Source organism: Hemitrygon akajei, chromosome 1, assembly GCF_048418815.1.
Source record: "Hemitrygon akajei chromosome 1, sHemAka1.3, whole genome shotgun sequence".
In the NCBI taxonomy this organism is placed as follows: Eukaryota; Metazoa; Chordata; class Chondrichthyes; order Myliobatiformes; family Dasyatidae; genus Hemitrygon; species Hemitrygon akajei.
The window spans coordinates 63,755,326-63,783,293 of NC_133124.1; the positions used below are offsets into that span (position 1 = coordinate 63,755,326).

The 27,968-nt window shown below is 39.8% G+C and overlaps 1 protein-coding gene and 1 long non-coding RNA gene across 2 annotated transcripts in view; one reads left to right on the top strand and one right to left on the bottom strand.

Annotated features, from left to right (window-relative positions):
- The window catches only part of LOC140727142 (uncharacterized), a 960,223-nt gene that overhangs the window by 427,668 nt on the left and 504,587 nt on the right, over positions 1–27,968 (top strand). The window lies entirely within an intron of this gene.
- LOC140727124 (matrix metalloproteinase-16-like) overlaps positions 1–27,968 on the bottom strand; it is a 210,498-nt gene that overhangs the window by 66,522 nt on the left and 116,008 nt on the right. The window contains exons 5-6 of the mRNA XM_073044421.1: positions 13,448–13,609; positions 11,700–11,917 (exon numbers count right to left, since the gene is read on the bottom strand). Of these exons, the coding sequence (XP_072900522.1) occupies positions 11,700–11,917; positions 13,448–13,609 (380 nt within the window). The remainder of the gene's footprint in view (positions 1–11,699; positions 11,918–13,447; positions 13,610–27,968) is intronic.

Here is a 27,968-nt window from a genome sequence, read left to right on the forward strand (position 1 = left end):
CGTGCTCAGTTCTGTCCTGTTTCTGAAAATGAGTCTAAAGCAGGAACAATGATCCTGAATTACAAAAGTTCCAGTTAACGGTTGTTTAGATGGTCCATAAAGTTGTGTTATTGACCTGTTGATTAGGCTCATGGCTTGTATGATTTCAGCAAAGACCAATGTCAAGCAACCCTTTTGTTCTGGCCCAGCAGATTTCTCAATTTTGCTACAATGTTCCATCTCCCCTCCAACTAACTTTCTGTATGAATGCAGCTGATCTTCAGAATCGATAGAAACTGTTCAACTTTAAACAATTAATCTCCAGAACCAAAGTTATCCATACCTCAGCAGTCATGCTGGAAGTATGCAGAAGACACTTACAGTTTCTGGTAAGATGGTGGTGTGCTTGGTGCTCTGGTTCCAAAAAAGGACTATTTTTATGATCGCAAGACTCTGCTGGATATTAAGAAGATCGAGTACTGCAGGTCTTCCCCACAAGTGAGTTGCTTGATAGCAGTGGAGCTGGATTTGTCGTGTACCATGTCGCTGTCTACTACAGCAGCCCAAGATGGACAGCATCAGAGATGGTGCATGGAGGCAGTGCGCACTGCAAATGATCATCTTGGACATTGGTAATGTAGATCACTGCTATTTCATTGATGAGACCGATGGTGGGGAAGCTGTGCGGCCTCCGTTGTTGCGTGGACTAGGCTCACGTGCCAGCCATGGGGTTGCCTGTTGAACCTGCCCAGGGAAGGAGACCTCAGAAGTGGTGTGGGAGAGAGCTGGAGTATGTGCTGGGCTGGGGGCTTGCCCCTCTCAACTGTACTGCCCTCCAGTGTTTGTTTGGAGGAGGTCAAGCTGGATTGTGTTCACCTTTGGCTCCACTAGCACACGATGATGGCTGCTGCCTGCTTGTTCTTGCAGAAACGTGGCTCCAGGACAACATTTCATACACCATCAGTCTACAGGCCATGACACTAAGGGGCTTGGACTCATTTTTTTGCAACAGCTTGTTCTACTGCTAATGTGCTATATGTGCCTTGTGCTGTTTGTGACTGCATTTTGCACCATGGCCCCCGAGGAATGCCGTTTCATTTGACTGTATTCATGTGTACCAATCAAACTTGAACTTGAGTTGTGCACACTTGGAAGCTGAGCTCCAGGGTATCATCAACTTGAGCACTGATGCACAAGAACATATAAGCAACCATTCAACAGCCATAACAAAGGTCTTTACAAAACTACCCTTTTGGTACAACATACCCTCTGATAATAATTATGCCACGACCTTGAAAAAACATGAGCTACTTTGCACATCTTGGGAGCCACTGTTGAGTAAAGGCAATTAGTGAAGGGATTATGTGTATAGATTGAGGAAAAAAGTATTTGAAGATATAGACTTCAGATTTGGCTCATAGTTTACCATGAGGCAGTGATGCAGGCCTTCCTTTACACTTCCTGCTGAAACCTGAACTCAACCTGAACATCAATGGCATCTCTCCAAAATCTTCATGGAAAGGCAAGTGACCCAATATTAGTTTACTCTCTCATCTCAAGTACTGAGTCACTAGCAACAGTTACTCAATTCCATTAGACAGTTTATGTTGGACACATTCTATATGAGATTTTTGAAACAGACACTTGATGCCAAGCTCTGTTAGAGAAAGAGATGGGCACAGTATAACTTTAAAGGATGTTCTCAAAGCTTCTGTGAAAAATGTAACAGTGCCACAGAGTCTTCTGAATCTCTGAACAGTCATGCAGCAGGTGCATTAAGACAGTATTGAGAATCTCGAATCCATACATTGGCGGTTGTGAATGCTGGAAGGAACACACCACCTCGCCAAATTACCATCTGTCTTGACCTTTAGCTACCTTCTGCTCCATCTATGCAGAAGTCTGCACTTCTCAGAATGGTTGCAGTAATCATTTTAAAATACACAAAACCAGTGGAAGCAAATCATCCTTGAAACCTAGGGAAAAAAAGTTAATCATGAATGTCTGAAAAGTGGCTAGACACAGTCATATTTTTCAGGAATTCTTATGATGCAGAAATTGAGCTTTATTATGTATGGTATAAAGTGCCAGAAGTGCAAGGCAATTACACAAGAATCTATTTAACATCATCATGAGGATTTGGAGGAGCAGTGAGACCCTAATGCTAGTGAATGAGCCAAGGAGCTCCAAATGTTAAACAAAAACAATGGACTGATAACTCCTCAAACCAACAGAAACACAGGCATAGATTGTATTATACTTTCCAAACACTCACTTAAAATGCCTTGCACTCCTGATAGGCAAAGTTGCCTGTCGAGGCAGTGGCAGAAAATTACTTACAATTTGCTTGTACACAGCTTGAATTTTTTACATGAGAACAAAAGAAAATTGTGCCTGGAAATAATACCAAGAGATGTTCAATTACAGTGAATATGTTTGCCTCTTAACCGGGGAAGGCAAGATTTATCTGAGAATCTGAAAGACTTAGATATGCAGTAGATTGTACCTTGCATTATCTTCGTTCCCTTTCAGGAACATTCTAAGGCATTACAGAAACACAGAAAACCTGCAGCACAATACAGCCCTTCGGCCAACAAAGCTGTGTCGAACATGTCCTTACCTTAGAAATTATCTAGGGTTACCAATAACCTTCCACTTTTCTGAGCTCCATGTACCTATCCAAAAGTCTCTTAAAAGACACTATCGTATCCCCCACCAACAGAGTCGCCGGCAGCCCATTCCATGCACTCACCACTCTCTGCGTAAAAAACTTACCCCTGACATCTCCTCTGTACCTACTTCCAAGCACCTTAAAACTGTGCCCTCTCATTCTAACCATTTCAGCCCTGGGAAAAAGCTCTGACTATCCACACAATCAATGCTTCTCATCATCTTATACACCTCTATCAGGTCACCTATCATCCTCTGTCACTCCAAGGGAAAACCTATTCTCATAAGGCATGTTCCCCAATCCAGGCAACATCCTTGTAAATTTATGTATCAAATAAATAGTTTGACATGCAATGACCTGGAAGTAACCAAAGAATCACCAAAAATATATAGTATAGGACATCATCACTGTACTAGCTCTAGTACTAGATCTATCATTTTTATTCATCTCCTAATGCTCTAAAAAATTTTCCACTCTTTAAACATGTACCCACTTGTCTTTAGGTGCCGCACCCCATGTAACCAAATGAACATATAATTATTGGTTCTAATTGAAAGCCATGATTTCTAATCCACTTGTTATTGTAAATGTTTTTGTACCATTTAGTCTATCAAATTCATTTATTTCCTTTTCTCAAATATTCCTTAATCTTCTTCACACCATGCAGAACTCTAGTTTCCCAGTCTCTCAATGTAATTGCAGCCTTTATAGATAGATAGATAGATAGATACTTTATTCATCCCCATGGGGAAATTCAACTTTTTTTCCAATTTCCCATACACTTGTTGTAGCAAAACTAATTACATACAATACTTAACTCAGTAAAAAAATATGATATGCATCTAAATCACTATCTCAAAAAGCATTAATAATAGCTTTTAAAAAGTTCTTAAGTCCTGGCGGTAGAATTGTAAAGCCTAATGGCATTGGGGAGTATTGACCTCTTCATCCTGTCTGAGGAGCATTGCATCGATAGTAACCTGTCGCTGAAACTGCTTCTCTGTCTCTGGATGGTGCTATGTAGAGGATGTTCAGAGTTATCCATAATTGACCGTAGCCTACTCAGCGCCCTTCGCTCAGCTACCGATGTTAAACTCTCCAGTACTTTGCCCACGACAGAGCCCGCCTTCCTTACCAGCTTATTAAGACGTGAGGCGTCCCTCTTCTTAATGCTTCCTCCCCAACACGCCACCACAAAGAAGAGGGCGCTCTCCACAGCTGACCTATAGAACATCTTCAGCATCTCACTACAGACATTGAATGACGCCAACCTTCTTAGGAAGTACAGTCGACTCTAGTACAGTTATCTCTAGTACCATTCTAGTAATATGTTTTCTGCACCCCTTCTGAAGCTGTATATACCCAAATTGCATGGAGCATAATCTGCAACTTTCCTTCAGGTAAGAGCTTGATGGAATGTGGAGGGGAGAAGGAGGTTGATGGGTGCTTTGTAGTTTGAGACCAGAACTTAATAGATGATGGGGCTGTGGTCATAAGTAAATTTTCCCTACCAGCTGTTATCATGATTGACATTAAGGGCATTGTCAGTCACACCAGCTTTCACAAGGCAATGCCACAAATTGCAGACCCAAGAAAATTAACAGCTGGCCTAAAGCATATCAGATATTCAGGAGGTGCTGAACATTTAATTCAATTACAAAACAGGTCGTATTTATGACCTACCATCTTGCTAGATGGAAAACTCAAAAATGAAATATCACATGTTGGTAGCACTGATAATCTTTAATAACTTTTGTCGACATGATATAGCATATTTTACTTTGTGTTGAAATGGCTTTGAGGGAACATAAATGTAGGGCACATGGATAATAATTTGGGGGCAATCAATTGAGCCATTACACAATGATAGATGTCATAAACCAAAACATTAAACTTCAGAGAACTAGTGCAATGCAAAACATGTCATGGGAGCAGAGTAAGGGCTTCTCGTTATTCACCTTCTAGCTCAAGGCACTGGATACAAAATGTTAGATATGATGGATGAGGTACATCTATCATGTAAGTAATCATAATAACTCAAATACTTTTTTGTGCACACATTATTATGAACTTAAATACATGTGAAACTGAAAAGGAAACTACAGAAAAAATGACGCATCTCAGATAAAAAAATGTTAGCATTCAAATGCTGGAACAACAGGTTTGTGAGTAGATGCTTTCATGTAAAAATAAAATTCCAAGGTGTTTACTAAAGAATAAATAGAAAAAATAATGAGAGCTTAGCAAAGGAAGGAGATCTCTGAAAGGCTGAATGAAAGATTGATCAAGATGACAACTCTTAAGAACATTTTGGAAGGAGTCAGAGCTGAAGAACTGTTGACGTGTATATTTTGTGTGCATATCTGTGACTGCATACGGAAGTCACAAACATTGTTCCCGCATGATCGGTCACTCTTTACTGAAGGACTAAGTTGGATTCTGATGTGGAGGATGTTTTCAACATTCTCGGAATTGTGATTATTGGACTGTAGTTTATATTGCTCCCCTTCAGTTTTCTATGTTTTCTTTCTTGTTGCCAATTGGTGGGTTGGGGTGCTGAGTGAGTGACATGTTTGTTTTTGAGAGATGCAGGTGTTGGGGTTTTGGGGTCTAAGATTCATGTTGGTTCCCTGTGGGTGATCTTTTAGTTTTTGTGCATGAGAGTGTGTTTAGAGGTCTGATGTTATTGTTGTTCATTTTTGCGAGGGAGGGGGTTTGATGTTATTTTCGCTGTTTTTTTTTGTGAAGGAGGGAGTTAGGGGTTTGATGTTTAGTGTTCCAGCTGTTGTTTTCCATGTGGGCAATCTGTCAGCTTGTGTGAGTGAGGGAGTGGGAGAGGTTTCTTTTTCCTTTTTACTTAGGGAGGGGGTTGTTGTCTGTTCTTTCATTGGCTCCCGTAGTTTTTTACCCCCCTGTATTTCGTGGCTATCTGGGGAAGACAAATATCAGAGTTGTATTGTGCATGCATACATTGACAATAAAATGAACCTTTGAAGCTTAAATTCATTCAAGTTTGCAAGCAATTGATGAGTCTTTCAGGTGAGTTCCACAGCCAAAAATTGAAACATTTGTAAATAGTCACTACATTGGTAGCTTCAAAATATGGAACTGACTGCTGTGTCCCACTAGTATAGTTGGATATTTTATATGAAGCGAGAATAAATGAATAAAATTATGTATAATAATAAAATTAATTACAAGACAGCTTTATCTTAGCCATCTGGTCCCAAATGTAATGATGAATCTTAACTACTCATACTCCATCAACAAACCTGGCATTCCTGCTGTTCTAGTTTCCTGTGGAAATGCAGACTGTGAAGCTACTTTGATCATAACTATATTGAGTGCACAGTAATATACTATGTTTGCATTCTGTAATATTTAGATAATTAAAACTAAGATATAGGCAGGGCCAAACCTATAGACACTAGCCTATGGTAGTGTTGTGATTAGCACGATGCTATTTCAGCTCAGGGCGTTCAGACTTCGGGTTCAATTCTAGCGCCATTCAACAAGGCGCCTCTGTACGTCCTCCTTGTGGAATTCATAGCTTTTCCCAGGCGCTCTGGTTTCCTCCCACAGTCCAAAGATGTATTGGGTAGTAGGTCAATTGGTCATTGTTTATTGTCCTGTGATTAGGTTAGGGTTAATTGAGGTTGTGGAGTTGCTGTAGTGGTGTGGCTCAATGAGCTGAAGGGCTGTCACTAAATAAATAAATACGTACATACATTGTATTAAGGGATTTCTGAATGAAGCATGGCTATTTTTAGCATTACTACCATGATGCAAACTAATTTCTTGTACCACTCTCAATAATAACAGCAGCTTATATATGGATCCACATGTGATAATATACAAGTCAATTATGACTTTTCTGCATGCATTTTTAAAATCGTTAAAACACCATCTTATATACAGATAATCAACACTAAACACTTGCGGCTTACATCATGTCTGATTAGGAGGCCAGCAAGTCGATACACTGGATTTAAGTTTTTGGAAGGGCTATTGATAGTTGGTAAATGGTATTTGGTTAATTATTATCACATGTACCATTGTACAGTGAAAAAACTTTGCTTTTGCATGCTATCCATACAGATTATTTCACCACATCAGTACATTGAGGCAGAACAAGGGAAAAGCCAAAGGAGAGTGCAGAATATAGTAAGTACAAGGGATTCTGCAGATGCTGGAAATCCAGAGCAACACACAAAATGCTGGAGGAACTCAGCAGGTCTATGGAGAGGAATAAACAGTTTGTTTCCGACTGGGACCCTTCATCAGGATTGCAAAGAAGGGGGAAGAAGCCAGAATATGAAGGTGGGGAGAGGGGAGGGAGTACAAACTGGCAGGTGGTAGGCACAATATAGTGTAACAGTTGCAGAGAGAGTTACAGTGGAAGTAGACATTATGGGACAAGGTCATAATGAGGTAAATCATGAGGTGAGGAGTTCATCTCATCATCCAAGAAGCCTGTTCAATAGTCTTTGATGAACTTTGCGATGGAGTGCAATTACTCATACTTTACACACTAGACTTAAATTGAAGACACTTTATTTTTGGCACTTGTTGACAATATCCAATTGTATATTGTGATTTGTGCATCATCTTTAAAGCCTTGTCCTCCTGGGGTTGGAATAGAGGATTGAGTGACTGGCAGGAGGTAAAGAGTGGAAAATATGGACCGTTTCTGGTTGGGTGCTTTTGACTAGTGGTGTACTGCAGGCATCGTTTTGGGACTGCTTCTTTTCACACTATATGTTAATGTATTCGATGATGAAATCGATGGGTTTGTGGCCAAGTTGCATATGATAAGTGGAGGGACTGGTACTGTTGAGGAAGCAATGAGTCTGTAAAGGGACCTAAGGTGGATTAGAAAAATGGGCAAAGAAGCGGCAGATGGAATACAGTGTAGGGAAGTACATGTCCATGCACTTTTGTTGAAGGAATAAAGTCATGCACTATTTTCTAAATGAAGAACAAATTCAGAAATCAGAGGTGCAAAGGGACTTGGGTGTCCTCATACAGGATTCCTTAAAGATTAACTGGCAGATTGAGTCAGTGGTAAGGAAGGCAAATGCAATGTTGATGTTCATTTTGAGAGAAGTATATACAGTAAAAGCAAGGATGGAATGGTGAGTTTTTATAAAGCATTGGTCAGACAGCACTTGATGTATCATGAACAGCTTTGGGCCCCTTACCTAAGAAAGGATGTGCAGGCATTTGAGAAGGTCCAGAGGAGGTTCATTAGCATGACCCTGGGAATGAAAGGGTTAATGTATGAGAACCGTTTCATGACTCTAATTTTGTACTTGCTAGAGTTTAGAAGAATGAGTGGGATCCCAATTAAATCTATCAAGTGTTGTAAAACTGTGATAGATTGGAAGTGGAGAAGATGTTTCCTGTAGTGGGGGAGTCAAGGACCAGAGGGCACTGTCTCAGAATAGAAGAACACCACTTTAGAACAGAGATGATGAGGAATTTCTTTAGCCAGAGGGTGGTGAAACTCTGGAATTTACTGTGGATGCCAAGTCATTGGGTATACTTGAAGTGGAGGTTGATTGGTTCTTGATTCGTGAGGCCATCGAAGGTTATGGGAAGAAGGCAGGAGAATGGGGTTAAGAGGGATAATATGTTAGCCATGATGGAATGGCAGAGCAGACTCAATGGATCGAATGACCTAATTCTGTTCCTATGTCTTGCTCGTATATCCTATGGTCTTATAGTCTACAGTTGCAGCCTGTTCTACAATACTTTCTTAATAATTTCTGCACCAGAACATGAATACAGGCAGTCCCCGAGTTACGAACACCCGAATTACGAACAACTCGTACTAACGGACAGTCTGCCATAAAGCCTATTATATTGAAAATTCGAGTTAAGTACAATGGCTTGTAATAACGAACGCACACACTATGTTGTGACGCTTATGAAAACATTGCGCAGTTTCAGTGGTTCATCGGCTTGAGGAAGGAGAACACCATCCACCATTTTAATTTGGACCACATTGCCATTAATACTGACCAATGAAGACCTTATGGAACTAGAGCAGCAGATGAGAGCATTTGAGGAAGATTGGGACCTAGGAACTCTGGAATCAAAAAAGTTTGTGATGAAAGAGTTAGCTGAAGCCTTTTGTCTCATTGAAGCAGGGATGGCAAAGTTAGAGGAGCAAGATCCTAATACAGAGAGGCTCACCAAAGTTTACCATGCAGTTACCGAGAACCTCAGCTGCTACAAGGCCATTTATGACAAAAAGAAAAGCTCTGTACAAGCCTCACGATGCCTACTTCAAGAAATTGACTCCAGTAGGAAACCCCCCCCTCCCACCCCCAGCACCAGGTCCATCATAATGTTACCTCACTGGTATACAAGATATCGATGGAACTGTATGTAGTTACTTTTATTATTACTGTATTACTATGTACTGTATTATGTTTAAGATGTTTTAGTATATTTGGAAGTGTTTCTTAAGTGCTTTATATGCATAGTAAGGTAAAATATATACTAAGACGAACGTTTGACTAACTGACACTAAATAATACCGGATGTACCTGGTCCGACTTACATACAAATCCAACTTAAAGACAGACTTAGGGACGGAACTCGTTTGTAACCCGGGGACTGCCTGCATTGCTAATAAATTTCTCAACCTTAGAACTTGGTTCTCTTGTTCTCTCAGCCTTCTTGGTGTTAATTAGCTGTTCAGGCATGACTTTAAAGCAGCTTCCTTTGTTTTTCCTTGATGCTTTTCCAAGACAATATTTTTGGAGGTAGACTTTTGATTCATTCCAGGTAATCACTTTGGAGTAAGTAATACTTTGCTGATAATACATGGTGATTTGCCAAATGCAAACTCTTACTTCTTTCTGGCCTACATTTCTCATTTCTTTTTCATCTCTGTTTGATCCTTAAAATTATTGTCGGTCAATGGACACTTGGATTTTAATAATAGTGAGGGCAACTTCCTTTGTATAGATACTCCATTCAAAAGAAATACCCTGCAGGGAACTATCAGGCTTTCCTTTAGCTGAATGCAGTCTGACCATCAATATATACCAAAATGTAGTGAACATTTTAAGGCCAATCTAACATGATTAGAAGGTGAAGTGCATTGGCTTTCATAGCACTTTCTCTCAATCCCCAGTGAGCGTTCACTAACATAATGGGACATTGCCCTTCCATTGCATTCCTGGTGAGGTCGGAGGGTACTGTGTGCTGAATGAATTGCTTCTCAGCATCCTTTTGCTTAAGATACACTCATGGACCAGAATAAATATTTGTTTTGTGTGGATTCTGAGCATGGCACCTAAAGCATAAAGGCTGCTTGTGGATTACGAGCTGCTCATTTGGCCACCTCTGCTATATAGAGAAGACTTTCATTCAATTCCTCATTTATAAAAGGTCCGATCACATAGGTGTACATATTTCCTATGCGGTGCACCTCCTTAAAGAACCATTTTAGAAACAATCGTAGGATTGTTTGAAACCCAATCTGAAAATCCTGGGCTTTCCTAACTTCTGATCTTTTTCCACCTGCGACTTTCTCTTCAAAAAAGCATATCAAGGACTCTGCAATGCAGCAGCTATTTTAAATCATAAACTACACAACCCTTTAAGTGCATAGATGCAGGACATTTAAAGTAATGGAAATGATACCTAAAAACAAAATTGGTGGTGAAGGAGCATTATCTGCCATTTCATTCTAACCTGGTCTGCTTGCTGTGGATCAGCATATAGTATTGACACCATTTTTGGGTTCAGTTGTATTTTCTTTATTCATAACTTGTCCGCCTCTCCATACATCATAAAATTTGACCCAATTTCAACAGACTGCAAGAAACCAGGCATTGGTAGCATTTGTGGGGTGGGGAGAGGGTAAAGGGATGAAACAAGATAGATTGGAACAGCTAAAATAAATAAAGAGACCAAGTTCCAATACAGAAGACTTGTACTATATATAATTAGCCTCTGCACTGAACAATGTGACATTAATTCTCATGTCATTCACTGTATCATTCAGTAACCATCAATCACAGCTCTGTCAGCTCAGCAGTTTATACTTGTAAGGCTGTTGAAGGCCAAATAGGATGTGTAGAAGTTATTTTCTTGAAAACCACAGGCAATAAAACAGACTCTGAAAACTTTTCCCAAGTTATTTTCACAGTAATTGCTGATAAATAAGGGCAATATAAGTCTGCGATACCGTGAGTATCAATTCAAAAATGTCTCATTCTGATCAATGTTTCAATATCTGCTAGCTACTGAAAATGCACCCTCAAATGCAATGAAATTATTAAATTGTTAAAATTTAATATTAAAACAACTTTAAAGTTTAACAAATATAATAAAACTCCTAATTAATTCTGTGCAATTAAATAAAATCTGTAGAAGTAAATTACCCAGACATGAAATATTGCAAATATTGGAACTCTGCAATAAAATTAAAGAATACTGGAAATTTTCAGCAGGTCAGGAAGCATCCATGGTGAGTGGAAGGAACTGAGGTAATACTGCAGCTGGATAACCAACAAACTTAAATAGTCCTACATCAACTTTTCTGAAACTATGATTGCATAATATGATTTCTCAGCAACTGTATTGGCCTAGTTTTCCATGTATCGACAGTTAAATGTAGACATGCAATTCTGACTTTTACCTTTCTAGGTGTGTGGAAGTGTTAATCCTGTTTTTGAATTATATCATTTATCAATCCTGAATGTTACTTGACTGAAAGGATTAAGAATTTGACAGAGAAAACATGAACTCAGTGTAAAATTTTCAGAACTATTTATCAAAACATGGGGTAAAACATGATTAGATGGTGATCCTACCCTCTGTTACTTCTTTAGCTTGAAATAAACATGGCAAAGCAAGGCCACATCCATTGATTATTCTGCACTACCTACATTGACAGCTACTAGGTGTGGTGTAATTAAGATTAAAAGAAGGCACATTTTCTGGCAAAGTTAATGTGAACATTTTGCCATGAAAGATAATACTCCAAAATGCATACATGCATATTACATACATATTTATCACCTCTTACCTTAAAAACAAACATTTCACCACGTAAAATGGCTAACGTATTGAAATTTCCATCACAGATATTGGGCTTAATACCCGGATGGGAAGGCTTATCCCTGGTAGGTGGGCGAGGAGGTCGTGGTTGTCTGTTAGGTTTCCGAGGATCTGATGGGGGATTGGAGCGATGTGGTGGCACTGTGGTTAAAGGTTTTGTAGGCTGTGCAATCTTTTCTGGTGGGCCTATGTAAAAATGTAGACAGAAAATCATGAAATTGTAAACAACATTCAATAACTTCTGGATATTAAAAAGGCAATGGGTTTTCAACTTGCCACTTGAGCATAAAACTGATTTTTATGTAATGCCACAGTTTAAAACAAAAACTATGTGTAACCCAACTTAATTAAACCCAAAGATGTAATGTTAGTAAGTTCCACCTCCAGAGGGAGGAAAATGAAGTTTACTGATTTAAAAAGAGAATTTGAAAAAAAAAGCTACATTTGGGCGGGACCCAAATGAGAGAAACCCAGCAACGATTAGAAGCTAAAGACAAACTGTTAAGAGTGGAATTAGTAGTGAAACCCCTGGAGGAGAAACAATAGTGACAAAATATTTATTGAAGCTATGGCTGTAACAGACAGCAGCTATAACGAGACAATATCGGCAGGGTTGAGTATCAAAGATCCTTACCGTGTAGTCAGGAATTAGTTCTGTTAAATTATATCAAGGGATTTGGTCAAGTTTTTGTACAATTTGTGAACTGACTTCCCTTGGATGATAAACTATTTAATTTCAATGAACTAAGAAGATGGCAAGCTACCAAAGATTTGACGAAACAGTGCGGGAACGAAATGTATAAAGACAGAGGATTTAATATAGTTGGATGTACAAGTTATTTTCATTCGAAGAATCAGAATTTGATTTTCTGCAAGAATTGATTATTTTTCAAAGACTTTGATAAGTTACTGAATAGATTTACTCTGCTTAAAAGTTGTAATGTTGGAGAGTTGTCATGAAAGGAGTTAAACTGTGTATGTATAATTTTAGAATTTGAATTGAAACTTGTAGATATACTACCTGGAACTGAAACTGAAGTTAACTATAATACTTAAGAATAGGAATTATAATTGGTTTTCTAACTAAAATTAGGGATAAGTAAAAAGTTTAGTCTGTTATCTTTTAAATAGGGAATAACACTGGATCTAATTAGTTAGAGAGATTAGAGTAATAAAGGAATATCATTGATTCTAATTAAAAAGGAATTTGTTTTGGTTTGATATCCCGGATTTGAAACCTAAACAGAATGTTGGAATTTTGAATTGTTCTTGCTCATTTGAATATTTTGTACATATTGTTTTTTACCTTATAAACAAAACTCAACTCCAGAAGGGTGTGGTTTCTATTCACTGCCCCCTTCTGATACTTAGATTCTTCTGATGGCCTACTAGCACCTAGCGTAGACCGATTTTCTCAAAGAGTGCGGCAACTAGTCACACGTGATAAGACCGGTGCTACACAGGTGTTACACACCCACTTTTCATTTCTCACAATATGAATGGGCAACATCAATATGATGTCTGGGTGCCAAGGTGAAAATATACATCATAAATATGTACACTTTATACAACCTTGAGATTTGTCTCCTTACACACAGCCACAAAGCAAAGCAGCTCAATAGAACACATTAAAAAATATATAATCAAACACCCAAACTGCAGAGAAAAATAAACAAACTGTGCAAGCAATACAAGTAAGCAAATATGGCTACAAACCATATATCTTCTGTATGCCCTGCAAGTCGTCTAGTGGCAGTTGAAATTGTTCTGTATCCATATACTGGTAAAATGGAGCCATTATTGCACTGGGATCATTGGAGTGTTCCAGGCCAAGGGCATGGCCAAGCTCATGAACTGCAACCAGAAATAAGTCATTTCCTACAATAAAAAAGAAAAAGGATCCAAAGTGATTCCTACATGTAAACATAAAAACAACTTATAAATTCTGTGATAACTTGCAGGGAAATATAATATTGGTGAAGCAAAAAGGAATAAGCAGAACAAGCAGGGAAGAAAACAAGTCATAAGGATCCATGTTAGAAGGTAGATTCAATTTTATTAACTACGCTTAAAGAATTAAATATGAATCAAATATTGCTTTGCTGCTATTAGCAGAGATACACTAGCTCCCTTAGAGAATACAGCATATTTCAATATTCCTCCTTCATATTCAAATTAAAATTTAGTAACATCCAAGTGTGGAAGCTAATCTGCAGAAGATGCTAACAAACCTGTACCAACCATTAAAAAAATTTCTTAATCTTATAAAGCTTTACAAACATTACTCTACAATGATTTCTGATTTTATCATCTGTAACATAGGTCGATAGATTTTCCAGTGTATGTGTATGTTTTGTAAATTTATACTATAATTATCATCAATATAGTTACTTTTGTTCCCAAGAAATGAGAATCTGTATATATTAGAAATGATTATATCACATTTTCTTGTTTACGTAAAACTTGTTTTCTGTGAGATGTGGCTGTTCACATAGATATCTTTGTTCTTAGATCAGATTTGCTCTGGATACCATTTTAAGATTTATTAGAGGAAATGACTCCTGTTCCCCTTTCAGCTGGAGCAATATTGCAAGCAGGGGTAACGATATCTGACTTGAATAGATCTGTATGCCTTTTGCCTGAGTTTCTATTCTGTCTCTCTACTGAAATGAAGCTTGATTTTTGGGTGTACCTTATAGATTTTGGGCTGCTGATCATGGAACCATAAATTTCCATATCACACACTTGTTTTAAAGAAATTTGAAATCACCTATATTTGTTATTTCAATTCATAATTCAAGTCAGAATAGCTGATGCCAAGACTAAGGAAGGCATTTTTGTTGGTCCACAAATCAAACAGGTCATCAATGACTGGCAATTCAAAGAACTTCTACTAGCCTCAGAGAAGAATCACATGGAAGGCATTCAAGGATGTTGTTGAAAATTTCCTTGGCAACTACAGAGCACCAAACTACATGCAGCTGATTGACAACATTCTTCAAGCACACAAAATCATGAAGTGCAACATGCCCCCAAAGATTCGTTTTCTGCATTCACATTCTGACTTCTTCCCTGCCAATCTCAACAATGTCAGTGACAAGCATGGTGAAAGGTTTCATTGGGACATTGCAGTCATGGACAGACTGTATCAGGGCAACTGGAATCCATCAATGCTGGCTGATTATTGTTGGAGTGTTACGCAAGAAGACACTGAGTACAAATGAAATCACCAACAAAGCATTTTTAGCTTAGTCAAATTATTGCAAAGCATCAGCACAATTATGCAACTGAATGTATTATATTCAATAACAATTAACTTGTTTCTCCAAATTCCTAATTGATACAAGCAGTCTGAAATTATATTTCTGTTCAACTTCAAACCCTATCATAAACAAAATAACATTTTGGAGGAAGCAAGACTTTCCCAAAAAAAATAAAAAAAATTGATGTCCAGTGAAATCAACTGAATTTTATTTTAAGCAAAATGTTCATTACAGTTTGGGACAGTCATAGGATAGGGACTGTTTTAATTATCAACAACAGGACCATCTTCAGCAGTGAGGCATTTTGACCCTATGAAAAAACCTGGCAATTCTGTGCAGTGTTTCTCCCTCTCTGCATGCCACCTTGGCTGAACTGAGGAACACTTTTTAGTAATAGACCAAGACAACTGCACTACTCCAAAGAGCAGCATACGAGGTCATTCTTACCCTCAGCTTTTAGGCTCTATAATGAATGAAGCTATAGCCGAGGAAGTGATGACCACCTCCTGTTAGACTGTTTGTGGTAACTCATGTTTTATTCTTTCTACTTCTCTTACATAAGAACATAAGAGATAGGAGCAGGAGTAGGCCAATCGGCCCCTCAAGCCTGCTCCGCCATTCAACAAGATCATGGCTGATCCAATCTTAACTCTAGTTTTCACCGAATCCCACAAGGCAACAGTGCCAACCAACAGGGCACCATGCCGCCCATTTTATTTTATTATTCATCCCGCCCAAACCCATGTGATCACCCGGGGAAAAAAAAACCGAGTTGCCAATTGAGGAGAAAAAATCTGGAAAATTCCTCTCCGACCCATCCAGGCTATCGAAAACTGGTCCAGGAGATCACATGGCTGATCTAAACCTAGCCTCATGTCCACTTACCTGCTCACTCACCATATCCCCTAATGCCATTTTTATCCAGGAAAATGTCTATCTCCGTTTTGAATTTATTGAGTGTAGTAGCTTCCACAGCTCTCTGGGGCAGTAAATTCCACAGTCCCACTACCCTCTTCTAATATTTATATCTGTGCACTTGTAATCCTACTGTGACACTCTAATTTCCTTTGGGATCAGTGAAGTATCTGTTTATCTAAATGCAATTTTGTGGCACTCTATTTCTTCTTTCCTTGGGATACCAGTAAAATTGTCTTCTATTCTATCTTCAAGGGCTATAGTTCTCACTGTTGTTAGGGGTATTTTCTGGCCTTTAAACTCAGCCCATCTCTCGAGGTACCATATCATCATCATTTGAATTTCCCACACAGGTAATGCAAGTTCTTTCTTTGCAGTGTGAAAGTCAGACAGAAACGATCTCGCCCCCAGTGAGGTTGAGTTGATTATATTTGAAGTTGCAGTTAGCATGCTTGCAAGGCTCTGGAATTGTCTGAAGTAATCCAAGGAGATGCAAAAGAGGAACATTCTCCAGACTTACCCAAAAATTATCTCTTTTTTAAATTTTGTGAAAGAAGTTTGTTTTGAGGGTAGAGTATGAGGAGAATGCCTTCAGAGAGAAGCCCTATTGTTACTTCCAGTTAAATTCCATATTCTCTTCTATGAACCTATAAAATTAAAGGAGAATACTGACTGAATGGTCCCGTGGTCCCTTGAAGTCTTACTAAAGTACTCATTGCAATTGAACCACCATTACTCTGGCACTTTGATGAAGGTCCAGGTAGGAAAATTATTACATGAGTACATCAAAGCTTACAACATTATGACCACTACGGTCATAATCCTGTTGAGTGGAGTTACACGAAGTCTAAAATCAACCTTCTGTGTCATGTGAATCTGTTAATTCCAACCCCAGTGTGCATACTGAGCAGCATTACATTCCACTGGGCCAATGTTCAAATGAGCAAGGACTTCCTTTCCTCTCTCTGCAGCACCAGAGCTTTCTTGGAAGTGGAGAATGAAATTTAAATTTATCTCAAGTTAGAGTCGAATGAGATTGGTTGCTTGTTATAATCATGCCCACATTATGCTTTATTGATCGGAACAGAAACAAGTATTGGATGCTGAACATGAATGGATACTAAAGCAATCGGACTTGTACAGCACTAACAGAGATAAATTGGCATTTTTTTCTACAATGATAAAAATTATTGCATTAATTTGAAGAGCCTCAAATAAATATATAGCCCACTTGTCTACAGCAACACTGGGGTAAGTTTCCTCTTTAACTGACATTAAATAGACCTTATTGCAGAATGAGTATAGGAACCTATTTGGCTCAGCAGCAATGCCCTTCACACTTCAGTAGGCACTAGCCACACAGGCTGAGAAATAAAGAACACAATATTTTGCTTTGAAGAGATGCAGCATCTGTGATCAAAACTGAAGTATGAGTCACTACCTTCAGGATGAAAGAGTGAAAATTTGAAAATAAAATTAGCGGCATGCATGATTGACCATGAACTACTATTTAAACCAATATGCACATTTGTGTAGAATCATCTAGGATATTTCTATTAATAAATTTCTATTATAAATTAGCTAAGAAGATAAACTACATTCATTTTAGCCAGTATCAGATCCTGTTTCTAGAGATATATGCACAAACCTTCACACACATCCAAACACAGAAGATGCATGCAGGACAGCTGAACAAACTCATGACGTTGGTTTTGAAAGCAGAAGTCAAACAAGCATAAAATGTCAGATTTCCAACAGCAATTCAAATTGATGAATCACATACAGGAAAACAAAGGCCACTTTGACTTAAATACAGAGTTAGGACAAAAGAGAGCAAAGGAATAACAATCAAAACAATGACAATCTAACAATATCTGAAATTGCACAAATATGAATAGGTTCTTTGGACAGAAATTTCAAGCAGTAACATATGTATGCATTTTCAGATTTTGTTATCACTTCACGGTTTTATGCGCTGGCTGGTGGCGTAGTGGCATCATGCTGGACTTTGGGGCAGAAGGTCCCGAGTTCGAATCCAGCCAGCTCCTGTGCACGCTTTCCATCCATGCTGGGTTGAGCATCGAGCTAGCAACTCAACCTCAAAAATGAGATTGCCTGCTACAGAAACATCAACAGCAAAAAGTTGATGGCCTAGGCTCTCTCGCAAGTTGAAAGGCAATTTCTCTCTTTCTCTCTCACTGTTTTATGAGGGCAGAAGATTTTCACTGGATTTTTAAAAATCTACTATGTACATTTTAATATGATTTGACAGATCTGTGTTGTAGGGTCTCCAATCTGATCAGTACTAGTCCCATTGCTTCTTTTTGCTGTATTTTATATTAATGATGTAGAACTATGTGTAGGGAGCAAAGCTTTGAAATTGACAGGTAATATAAAATTCTGCAATTTAATGAGCAGGGTTGTAAGAGACTCCAGGAAAAGATAAATTTATGGTTTATAATGCACTACCTGTGGAGTAGCACCAACCTGGCCACTGCACTGCAATGAACGGCTCACGCTCACCCCAACTCCATGTAACGGGGGCCAGTGGTGAAGGCAAGAATTTGCGTTCACAAACAAGTAAACAATACAAGTATTAAATGATTTTTCAGAGTTCAAAAGTAAATTTGTTATCAAAGTATGAACAGGATGTCACCATATACTATCCCAAGATTTATTTTCAAGACCCATTTTGCCATCCTGGTGATCTCTGTTGTGATGAAATATTCAAACACAAGACAGGGCAAGTATCCTCACATCCATATACCGTGGGATTCTCCTAGTAAGAGAAAGGAAAAAATATTCATCCCAGATGCTTTTGAAGCTGGTTTGCAGAAGTGATTATTTTCTTGATAAGCTGCTGTCATCGTGATCTTATATAATTTATTTCCTTGGAAAAGGAATGGAAGTTTGAATTAGCTTGCTGATGCAAACCAAAGATTAATCCTGAGGGGTAAATCTGGCAAACCCTATTTGACAATTTCTCTTTTTGTGTACTATTTCCTCCCACCCCACTTTTCCTTCCCAAAATGTCAGGATATTTGCACCAGTAGCCTAATCCTTGATTAGCGGTTGTGACAGCTCTCAAAACTGTCTTTAAAAACTATTAAAATAACAATTTAAAATAAACACGAATATTTAGAATATAAGAAAAAAAAATCACAAAATTAGTGTCGCAGTAACATTACAACTGCACAGGTATACAAATATCAGAAGAATAAAAAATAAGTTATCTCAAAACAGTCTAACATTGTGGGGGGGGGGGGGGGTCATCACTTCCCCGGCTATAGGTTGACTCATTAAAGAGCCTAAAGGCCGAGGGTAAGAATTACTTCACATAGCGCTCTTTGGAGCAGTGCAGTTGTCTTAGCTAATGACTAAAAGAGCTCCTCAGTTCAGCCAAAGGTGGCATTCAGAGGGTGAGAAATGTTGTCCAGAATTGCCAGGGTTCTCCATAGGGTCCTTTGTTCTACCACAATCTCCAGTGTGTCTTGTTTGACTCCAATTGCAGAGCCAGCCTTTCTAATCAGTTTATTGAGCCCTGTTGCTAACACCCAAGTTGATGCCATAGCCCCAGCACACCACCGCATAGAAGATTGTACTGGTGACAACAGACTAGTAGAACATGCGAAGGAGAGACTTGCATACTCCAAAGGTCCTCAGTGTCCTCAGAAAGCAGAGGCAACTCTGGCCCTTGTACACAGCCTGTGTTGGTCTCCACTCAAGTTCTCCAGGTACTCGTAGGTCGTCACCACATCCACATCCTCACCATCAATAGCAACAGGGAGCAGTGCAGGCTTAATCTTCATAAAGTCCATCACCATCTCCTTTGTCTTACAGATGCTGAGCTGCAGATGATTCACTTGTACCATTTGACAAAGTCCTCCACCAGGGCCCTGAATTCATCCTCCTGCCCTCCCTTTATACACCCACCTATTGTTGAGTCATCAGAGAATTTCTGCAGATGACGTGACTCAGTGTTGTATCTAAAGTCCGGGGTACACAGGGTAAACAGGAAGGGAGCCAATACAATCCCCTGTGGGCCCCCAGTAGTGCTTATAGTTGTGTCTGACACACAGCTCTGAAGCTGCACAAACTGTGGCATCCCGCTAGTCAGGTAGTCCATTATCCAGGATACAATGGAACTGAGCTTTTCCCCCAATATTGAGGGCTGTATTGTATTGAAGGCACTTGAAAACTCAAAAAACATGATCCTCACAGTACTGCCCTGCTTATCCAAATGGGAGTAGGCTCTGTTCAGAAGGTAGATGACAGCATCATCAACTCCAATGTACTCCTGGTAGGTGAACTGCAGGAGATCGAGCGCTGATCTGACCAGATGTCGGAGCTGAGTTAGGGCCAGCCAACCTCTCTAGGATCTTCATGATGTGTGAAGTCAGGGCCACTGGATGGTGGTCACTCAACACTTCCAGCTGGCCCTTTTTGGGTACTGGGAACACACATGATGTTTTCCCACACAGTCAGGACCCTTTCCAGACTGAGACTCAGACTGAAAATATGCTGGAGAATTCCACCCAGCTGCTCAGCACTCTCCTCCAGATCTCACCATCTGGTCACAATACTTCGCTGTATTTGGGGAACTCAGGTTCCCCAAAGCCCTTCTCACCTGCTCAGTAGCGAAGGTGAGTCCATGATGACTGGGGAGTTGGTGGAAGATGGGGAGTGAAGTTGGTATATGGAGGTATGGATGGTAAGTGCAGGGTAAGTACAGTGGTAGCCTATGTGTTGTTGGTCCATGTGTTGAACTGGAGGGGTGAGGAGGGTAGGTGTTGGTGCTGAGGGAGCACTGGGTGCCTCAGCACCTGGACTGGTGTGCTGAGGGGAAGAGTGAACAGGAGAGCAATTGTCAAGCTTATTGAAGAATTGGTTTAGCTCATTAGCCCATTCACAGCTGCATTGAGGCTCTACAGCTAGGCTGATTGAAGCCAGTGATGTTCTTCATGCCTCTCCACACCGCACATGCCCAAGCTTTTCTTCCATCTCTCCTGTATTCCGCTTAAGCAACCTTGATCTTCTCTTTTAGCTCCCTCCACACGTGTTTCAATTCCTCCCAATCTCCTGATCTGAAGGCTCTCTTTTTGTGGTTGAGAAGAGCCTTCAGATCACTGGTGACCCATGGTTTGTTGTTAGGGAAGCAGTGAAGTGTTTTGGAATGTTTCAATTCCAAAAGTGGAAGTGTTGATTGGTGTTGGGGGCTTTGGCGATCTCATTCATTCTAGTCCATGAAGCGCAAGAACTGCAGGTTGCATATATTCTCTGATATTATATTAAACCATTTTCATTAACAGAGTAATATGGCCAAATCAGTCAGTATGATGTTGACTTTCAAAGGGCACCACAAAAGAGATCATTTAAAAAAGAGAGTGCACAATATTGGAGGGTTATACAGATATAGAATGAAGTTTAGTTGATACATTCGGCACGGACTATAAGGGTCGAGATGGCCTGTGTCCGTGCTGTAATTGTTATATGATACAGAAAACAGTAAACAGAGATAAATATGCCATTGGCAGGTGGGAAGCTCTGACCCATGAGGCTTGGTAAGAATCAGTGCTGGGATCCCAGCTATTCACAATCCACATGAATAGTTTGAGAAAAGGAATTATGTATAATTTTTCCATCTTGCTGATGCTTCAAGCAGTGAACAAAATCTTCATTCAAGACATTAGCTTCAAGACAGAGATTTTTTCATGCAAAAGTCATTGAATCTGTAGAAGTCATTAGCTGAAGCTCACTTGCTGAGTATATTCAAGACAAAGAGGGTAGTTTTTAAAATATTAAGCAAATCAAGGGTCTAATGCAGGAAAGTGTTGGCACGATAGAAGATAAACCATGATATTGAATGGTAAAGCATGCAAGAGGGGCCAATTAGCTTACTGCTGCAATTTTTTTAATGTACACGAACAAATTTATCCATTAACTTAAGTTGTAAATTACCTGATGTTTGCCTGTCTCCCATTTATCCTCTTTTGAATGAATGGGGTTGCTGATCCTGAACCAGGCCTAACTACATCAGATTCAGCTGGCAGATTGACTAGCATAATTACTTGGAAACTGTAAGATGCCAGTCTCTGCCATTGATCTCCACAATGAATGCAATGGGACCAGTGAATGCTAAGACCTCCCAGGAAGTTCAGAACCTTCTGCATTTATGTGAATGCTCCTCAAATATACTAATCTTGCCTTGTACAGAGATCTGGAAGGAACTCCAAATCTGCTAGGTCAGACAGACATACTTTATTGATCCCGAAGGGAAATTGGGTTTCGTTACAGTTGCACCAACCAAGAATAGAGTAGAAATTTAGCAAAATAAAACCAGAAATAATTAAATAATAATAAGTAAATTATGCAAAGTGGAAATAAGTCCAGGACTAGCCTATTGGCTCAGGGTGTCTGACACTCCGAGGGAGGAGTTGTAAAGTTTGATGGCCACAGGCAGGAATGACTTCCTATGACGCTCAGTGTTGCATCTCGGTGGAATGAGTCTCTGGCTGAATGTACTCCTGTGCCTAACCAGTACATTATGGAGTGGATGGGAGACATTGTCCAAGATGGCATGCAACTTGGACAGCATCCTCTTTTCAGATACCACCGTCAGAGAGTCCAGTTCCACCCCCACAACATCACTGGCCTTGCGAATGAGTTTGTTAATTCTGTTGGTGTCTGCTACCCTCAGCCTGCTGCCCCAGCATACAACAGCAGACATGATAGCACTGGCCACCACAGACTCGTAGAACATCCTCAGCATCGTCTGGCAGATGTTAAAAGACCTCAGAATCCTCAGGAAATAGAGACGGCTCTGATCCTTCTTGTAGACAGCCTCAGTGTTCTTTGATCAGTCCAGTTTATTGTCAATTCGTATCGCCAGGTATATGTAATCCTCCACCATGTCCACACTGACCCTTTGGATGGAAACAGGGACTAGAGGAAATAATTGGTGAATTGGCAACCTGGCTGGGGGTTAACCTAAGAAAATGTGCTATTTCCAAGCCCTTTGGTCTGGATATCCCGATCACTTACTTTATAGACTGAACAATGAGAATTCAAGCAAAACTAACTGAAACGCTGGACAACATTCAACAATCAGTAGTATGGAGGTGCTGATTAAAGAAGTGAGGCAGCAACCATGTAAGAGACATATAGAAATGATAATAGCACTTTTTTTTTCCCCCAGCAGAGCCATTTCATTACAAATTGGTTCAGCAGGAAGCCAGAAGCTTATGAGTGTAGAAGGCTGGAAGCTTTGAAAAGAATGCCTGGTCTTTGAATGCTTTTTCAATATAAACTGGTGTAATTATTGTCACAGGGGGTGAAATGAAATCTCTAAAGTACAAGATGTGAGACCAGATGTGAACAAAGCCTGTCCAGGGATGTGATCCCTTGGAATGATCTGTGGGTACTTTGGAGATGATGTGTAGTTTGCATTAAACAGGTCCAAGAACAAAAACTAATGATTCGATAAATGCACAGAAAAGTTGAGAGATGCTAGAATTATAATTTAATATGAACATCAAAAACTTATGATTACTGTTAGTAGCTTGTTTGTGTGTATGACATTCTTTTAAAAGGAAATTTTGGGTGGGAGGGGTGGAGATATGTTTCTACCAAAAGGAAGTGTATGGCACTCCTTCCTTCCGCTAGCCTGCTGATCACCCTTGGGCAAGGTGCAGCACCTGTGTAACCTCCTCATCAGGGTCACACAAAGCCATGGGAGCAGGTGGTGGATGGTTGTATGAGGATCACAAGTGCTAGTTATGCCACCACTGATACCAGGCAGACAATCTCTGCACAGTGTTGACAATGGCTGGAGTCACCCGTCTTGTAAGGAGACTGCCCGGAAGATGGCAATGGCAAACCACTTCCGTAGAAAAATTTGCCAAGAATGAAGACCATGATTGCTCATGTCATAGGACACAGCACATAATGATGATGATTATGTTAAACTTTTAAGAAATGAAGGTATCATGTGATATGCAAGAGAGACAGATAATGCTGGAAATCTAAAGCAATACACACAAAACTTTCTGATTTTCCTCATGTTTTGAGGATTTGCAATTGATGCACCATCAATAACTCACTCTGAGACGTAAAGGCGAGATATCGGCTTTTATTGACTGGAAGAAGGAACAAGCAGTGGTTGACCACCATACTACATCCTGGAGACTGAGAGGCCGGGCTCAGGCCTCAATCGCCTTTATACAGGGGTCTGTGGGAGGAGCCACAGGAGCAGTCAGCAGGGTGTGTGTCCAGACAGGTATATGTAGTTCACCACAGCAATATCATACCTGAAAATGTAATGAGATTAAATTCCATACCCATTTAGCTATTGAAGCTTGTTAAGTAATTTGAGAGGATTCATTTGTTGTGTAATGGAGTGGAAACTAAGGTATGGGAATAAAATTGACCACACTTTCAAACAGGTATTGGAGTTTATTGGGCCTATTCTATTTTGTAAAATTTTATAATTACCCAAATTACATTCTAAAAAAAAAACATTATGAATAAAAATTCTTGGTACAGAATGTAGCTAAATTGTAGTTTTATTGCCACTTGTTAACTTTGGCTCAAAAACTAGATGTTCCCCCAGAGACTCATTTTCTCCAGAACTTCTTGGTAAAAATATATTCAAAACCAATTCAATTAATTTAAGAATAGGACCATCCACAAAATGTGTTGAGATGTATTAATATATTTGCTGAAGAGCTTGTTCTTGGCCAGCACCTCTCAATGTAAAGTAGCAATGGAACAATCCCATGCTTTCTCAAAGGTATAGAACATACCGTATGTCATTCTAATTAGCAGCTACTGAATTACAGGCCTCATTCTAAATTAAGATAAACTTAAAATCTTAATTACTCTATAGAATAATAAATAAACCATATATTCTCAAGTGTTTTCTTTAAGGTGCCAGAAGAATATACATTAAAATAAAATAGCCCAAAATTTAATGTGAAATTAAATATTTAAGATTTAATATTAGTAACAACACTTCCCCCTTAATCAACTATAATCCAAATTCACTGTAGCCTGCAGAATAATCTACATTTAGCCTTATTTTTATGTTTGATAATATTGCCTACAGGATATGTATCAGAGATCTTAGGAAACATGGAAACTAAATCACTCCTCCTTCCCTTAATATAGTATAGCAGTCATTCACATTGTTTCACAAGCTTTGCCAAGATCATAATAATGGGGTTGAATTTGGTGGGAAATACCTGGAGTTCTTTATTGAATGGTAAATATTTCTCCCCATAAGGGTCACCATTTTTGAGAATGCTGCATGACCAAGTCCCAAACTTCTTAGCTTTTATTTCCAATCTCCAGCCTGTTCTCAGACATACTAGAATAAATACCATATTAGTAAAATGACACTATTATTTATGACAGATTTCACACTGAAGCTGTAGCTTCAAAATGTTTAATGAACCATTTTGTTCTTCTCCACTCCCCGTGACAGCATAACCATACTGGATCTCAGCACTAGGGTTAGAGATAGTACGATTGTGCAGATTTACACTGGTGGATACTAAATGGGCAAGTTTGCAATGGCATAGGATGACATTATATTGGTGACACTAGAGTGTGGCATAATACAAAAACTGAATATAAATGATTTGCTGTAGCAGTTGGACCAGCAGACAAAGAAGCATAATCTGATCTCAATTGCTATTCCTTTACTATATTTACTCATCAGGTCTTATCCATCAGATATATTCTTTTTAGTCTTTTTGTCCTTCCACCAGCTTCTCCATTATTGAAAACTAACTTCTCTCTTTCCAAGTACTGCCAAACTGAGAAACATTAACATTTTCTATTTCACAGATGGTGCTTGTCCTGCTTTATGCTTTCCGCATTTTCTATTTGAACTTCAATTTCCAGCATCACCAGTTATTTGATTTTCAGTTTCTGGACTAAATATTAGATGAAAAAGTATTTACTTGTTAATCTCGCACTACCTTATCATAGAATATCAATGTAAACATGCATTATAAAAACATTTCACCTAATAGGCTTACTTTCAGGGCACAATCAACAGGTAATTGAAAATGCCATCAAGCAAGTGGTTATGCCTGTATAAAGGCATCATACTTTTGCCTCATCTCTTCCCATTTTCTTTACAAGTGCCTTAGGTTTATAAAATGTACATTGATCATGCCTTACATTTGTCATATTTTGCAGCACTACATCAAGGTCACTGAGATTTTTGACCCTTTTCAAACAAAGCACAACATTGTCTTTCTATAGTGGAGTTGGACAATGAGAAACACGGTAATGAATTACTCGATACAGTATATCTAATACATTAAGGGTAGGGTGTGTCTCAAATGCAACTTACACTTCTATTTAGTCTCAGATACTAACATATTATCTGTAAATGATAGAACATTTTTTCATAATTAACCTAGAATGAATTCCTGCCGCTACTTAATCCAAAAGCATGAAGTTGCCATTGCCATCTACTGATGTCTAGTGTATCTCCACCGCTTTAATTTCCTCCTTTGATCTAAAGGCTTTTAACATGATATAGAATTTACTGCAATATTAATGACAGGAAGAGTCAAAATTTCTGCTTGACTCAAATTGAACTTTTTCTTGTTAATTCCAGAATCATTACCTTAGTAAAGATTACCAAAGCGTGCACATGCCCAGTGAATCCACAGCCACTTCCAGGACAGCAGCAACATGCGGCACATGTGGAAGGCCATTCAGGACACCAACTACAGGACAACATCACCTGACTGTGTGGGTGATGCCTCCCTCCCAGATGCGCTGAACAACTTCTACGCTCATTTTGAGGTGGAAAATGACATGGCAGCGAGGAAGTCCATCCCTCCTCCAAATGACCAGGTGCTATGTCTCATCGTGGCCAATGTGAGGAGAACCCTGTGCAGGGTCAACCCATAGAAGGCTGCTGGACCAGACAATATTACTGGCAGAGTGCTTGGAGGATGTGCAGACCAGCTAGCAGATGTTCTCTCTGACATCTTCAACATCTCCCTGAGCAGCGCCACCATTCCAACATGCTTCAAGGCTGCCACCATCAACCCCGTGCCAAAGAAGTCTTCAGTGTCCTGCCTCAATGACTAACGTCCCGTTGCACTCACATCCATCGTCATGAAGTGTTTCGAGAGGCTCGTCATGAGGCACATCAAGACCCTGCTGCCCCCCTCACTGGACCCCCTGCAGTTCACGTACCAACCATTCAACAGACGACGCCACTGCCACCACCCTCCATCTGGGCCTAACCCACCTGGATAAAAAAGACATACATGTTCAAATGCTGTTCATAGACTTCAGTTCAGCATTCAACACAATCATCCCTCAGAAACTGGAGAGCTGAGCCTACTGGGCCCGAACACCTCCTTCTGAAACTGGATCCTAGACTTATTGACTGGGAGACCTCAGTCAGTCCGGATCGGGAGCAGCATCTCCAACACCATCACACTGAGCACGGGTGCTCCCCAGGGCTGTGTGCTCAGTCCACTGCTGTTCACTCTGCTGACCCACAACTGTGTGCAACACACAGCTCAAACCACATCATCAAGTTCGCCGATGACACGACCGTGGTGGGTCTCATCAGCAAAAACACCAAGTCAACTTGCAGAGAAGAGATGCAACAGCTAACAGACTGGTGCAGCACCAACAACCTGTCTCTGAATGAACAAAACAAAAGGGATGGTTGTGACTTCAGGAGGACACAGAGTGACCACTCTCCGCTGAACATCGACAGCTCCTCAGTGGAGATTGTTAAGAGCACCAAATTTCTTGGTGTTCACCTGGCGGAGAATCTCACCTGGTCCCTCAACACCAGCTCCATAGCAAAGAAAGCCCAGCAGCGTCTCTTCTTTCTGCGAAGGCTGAAGAAAGTCCATTTCCCACCCCCCATCCTCATCACATTCTACAGGGGTTGTATTGAGAGCATCCTGAGCAGCTGCATCACTGCCTGGTTTGGAAATTGCACCATCTCGGATCGCAAGGCCCTGCAGCGGATAGTGAGGTCAGCTGAGAAGATCATCGGGGTCTCTCTTCCCGCC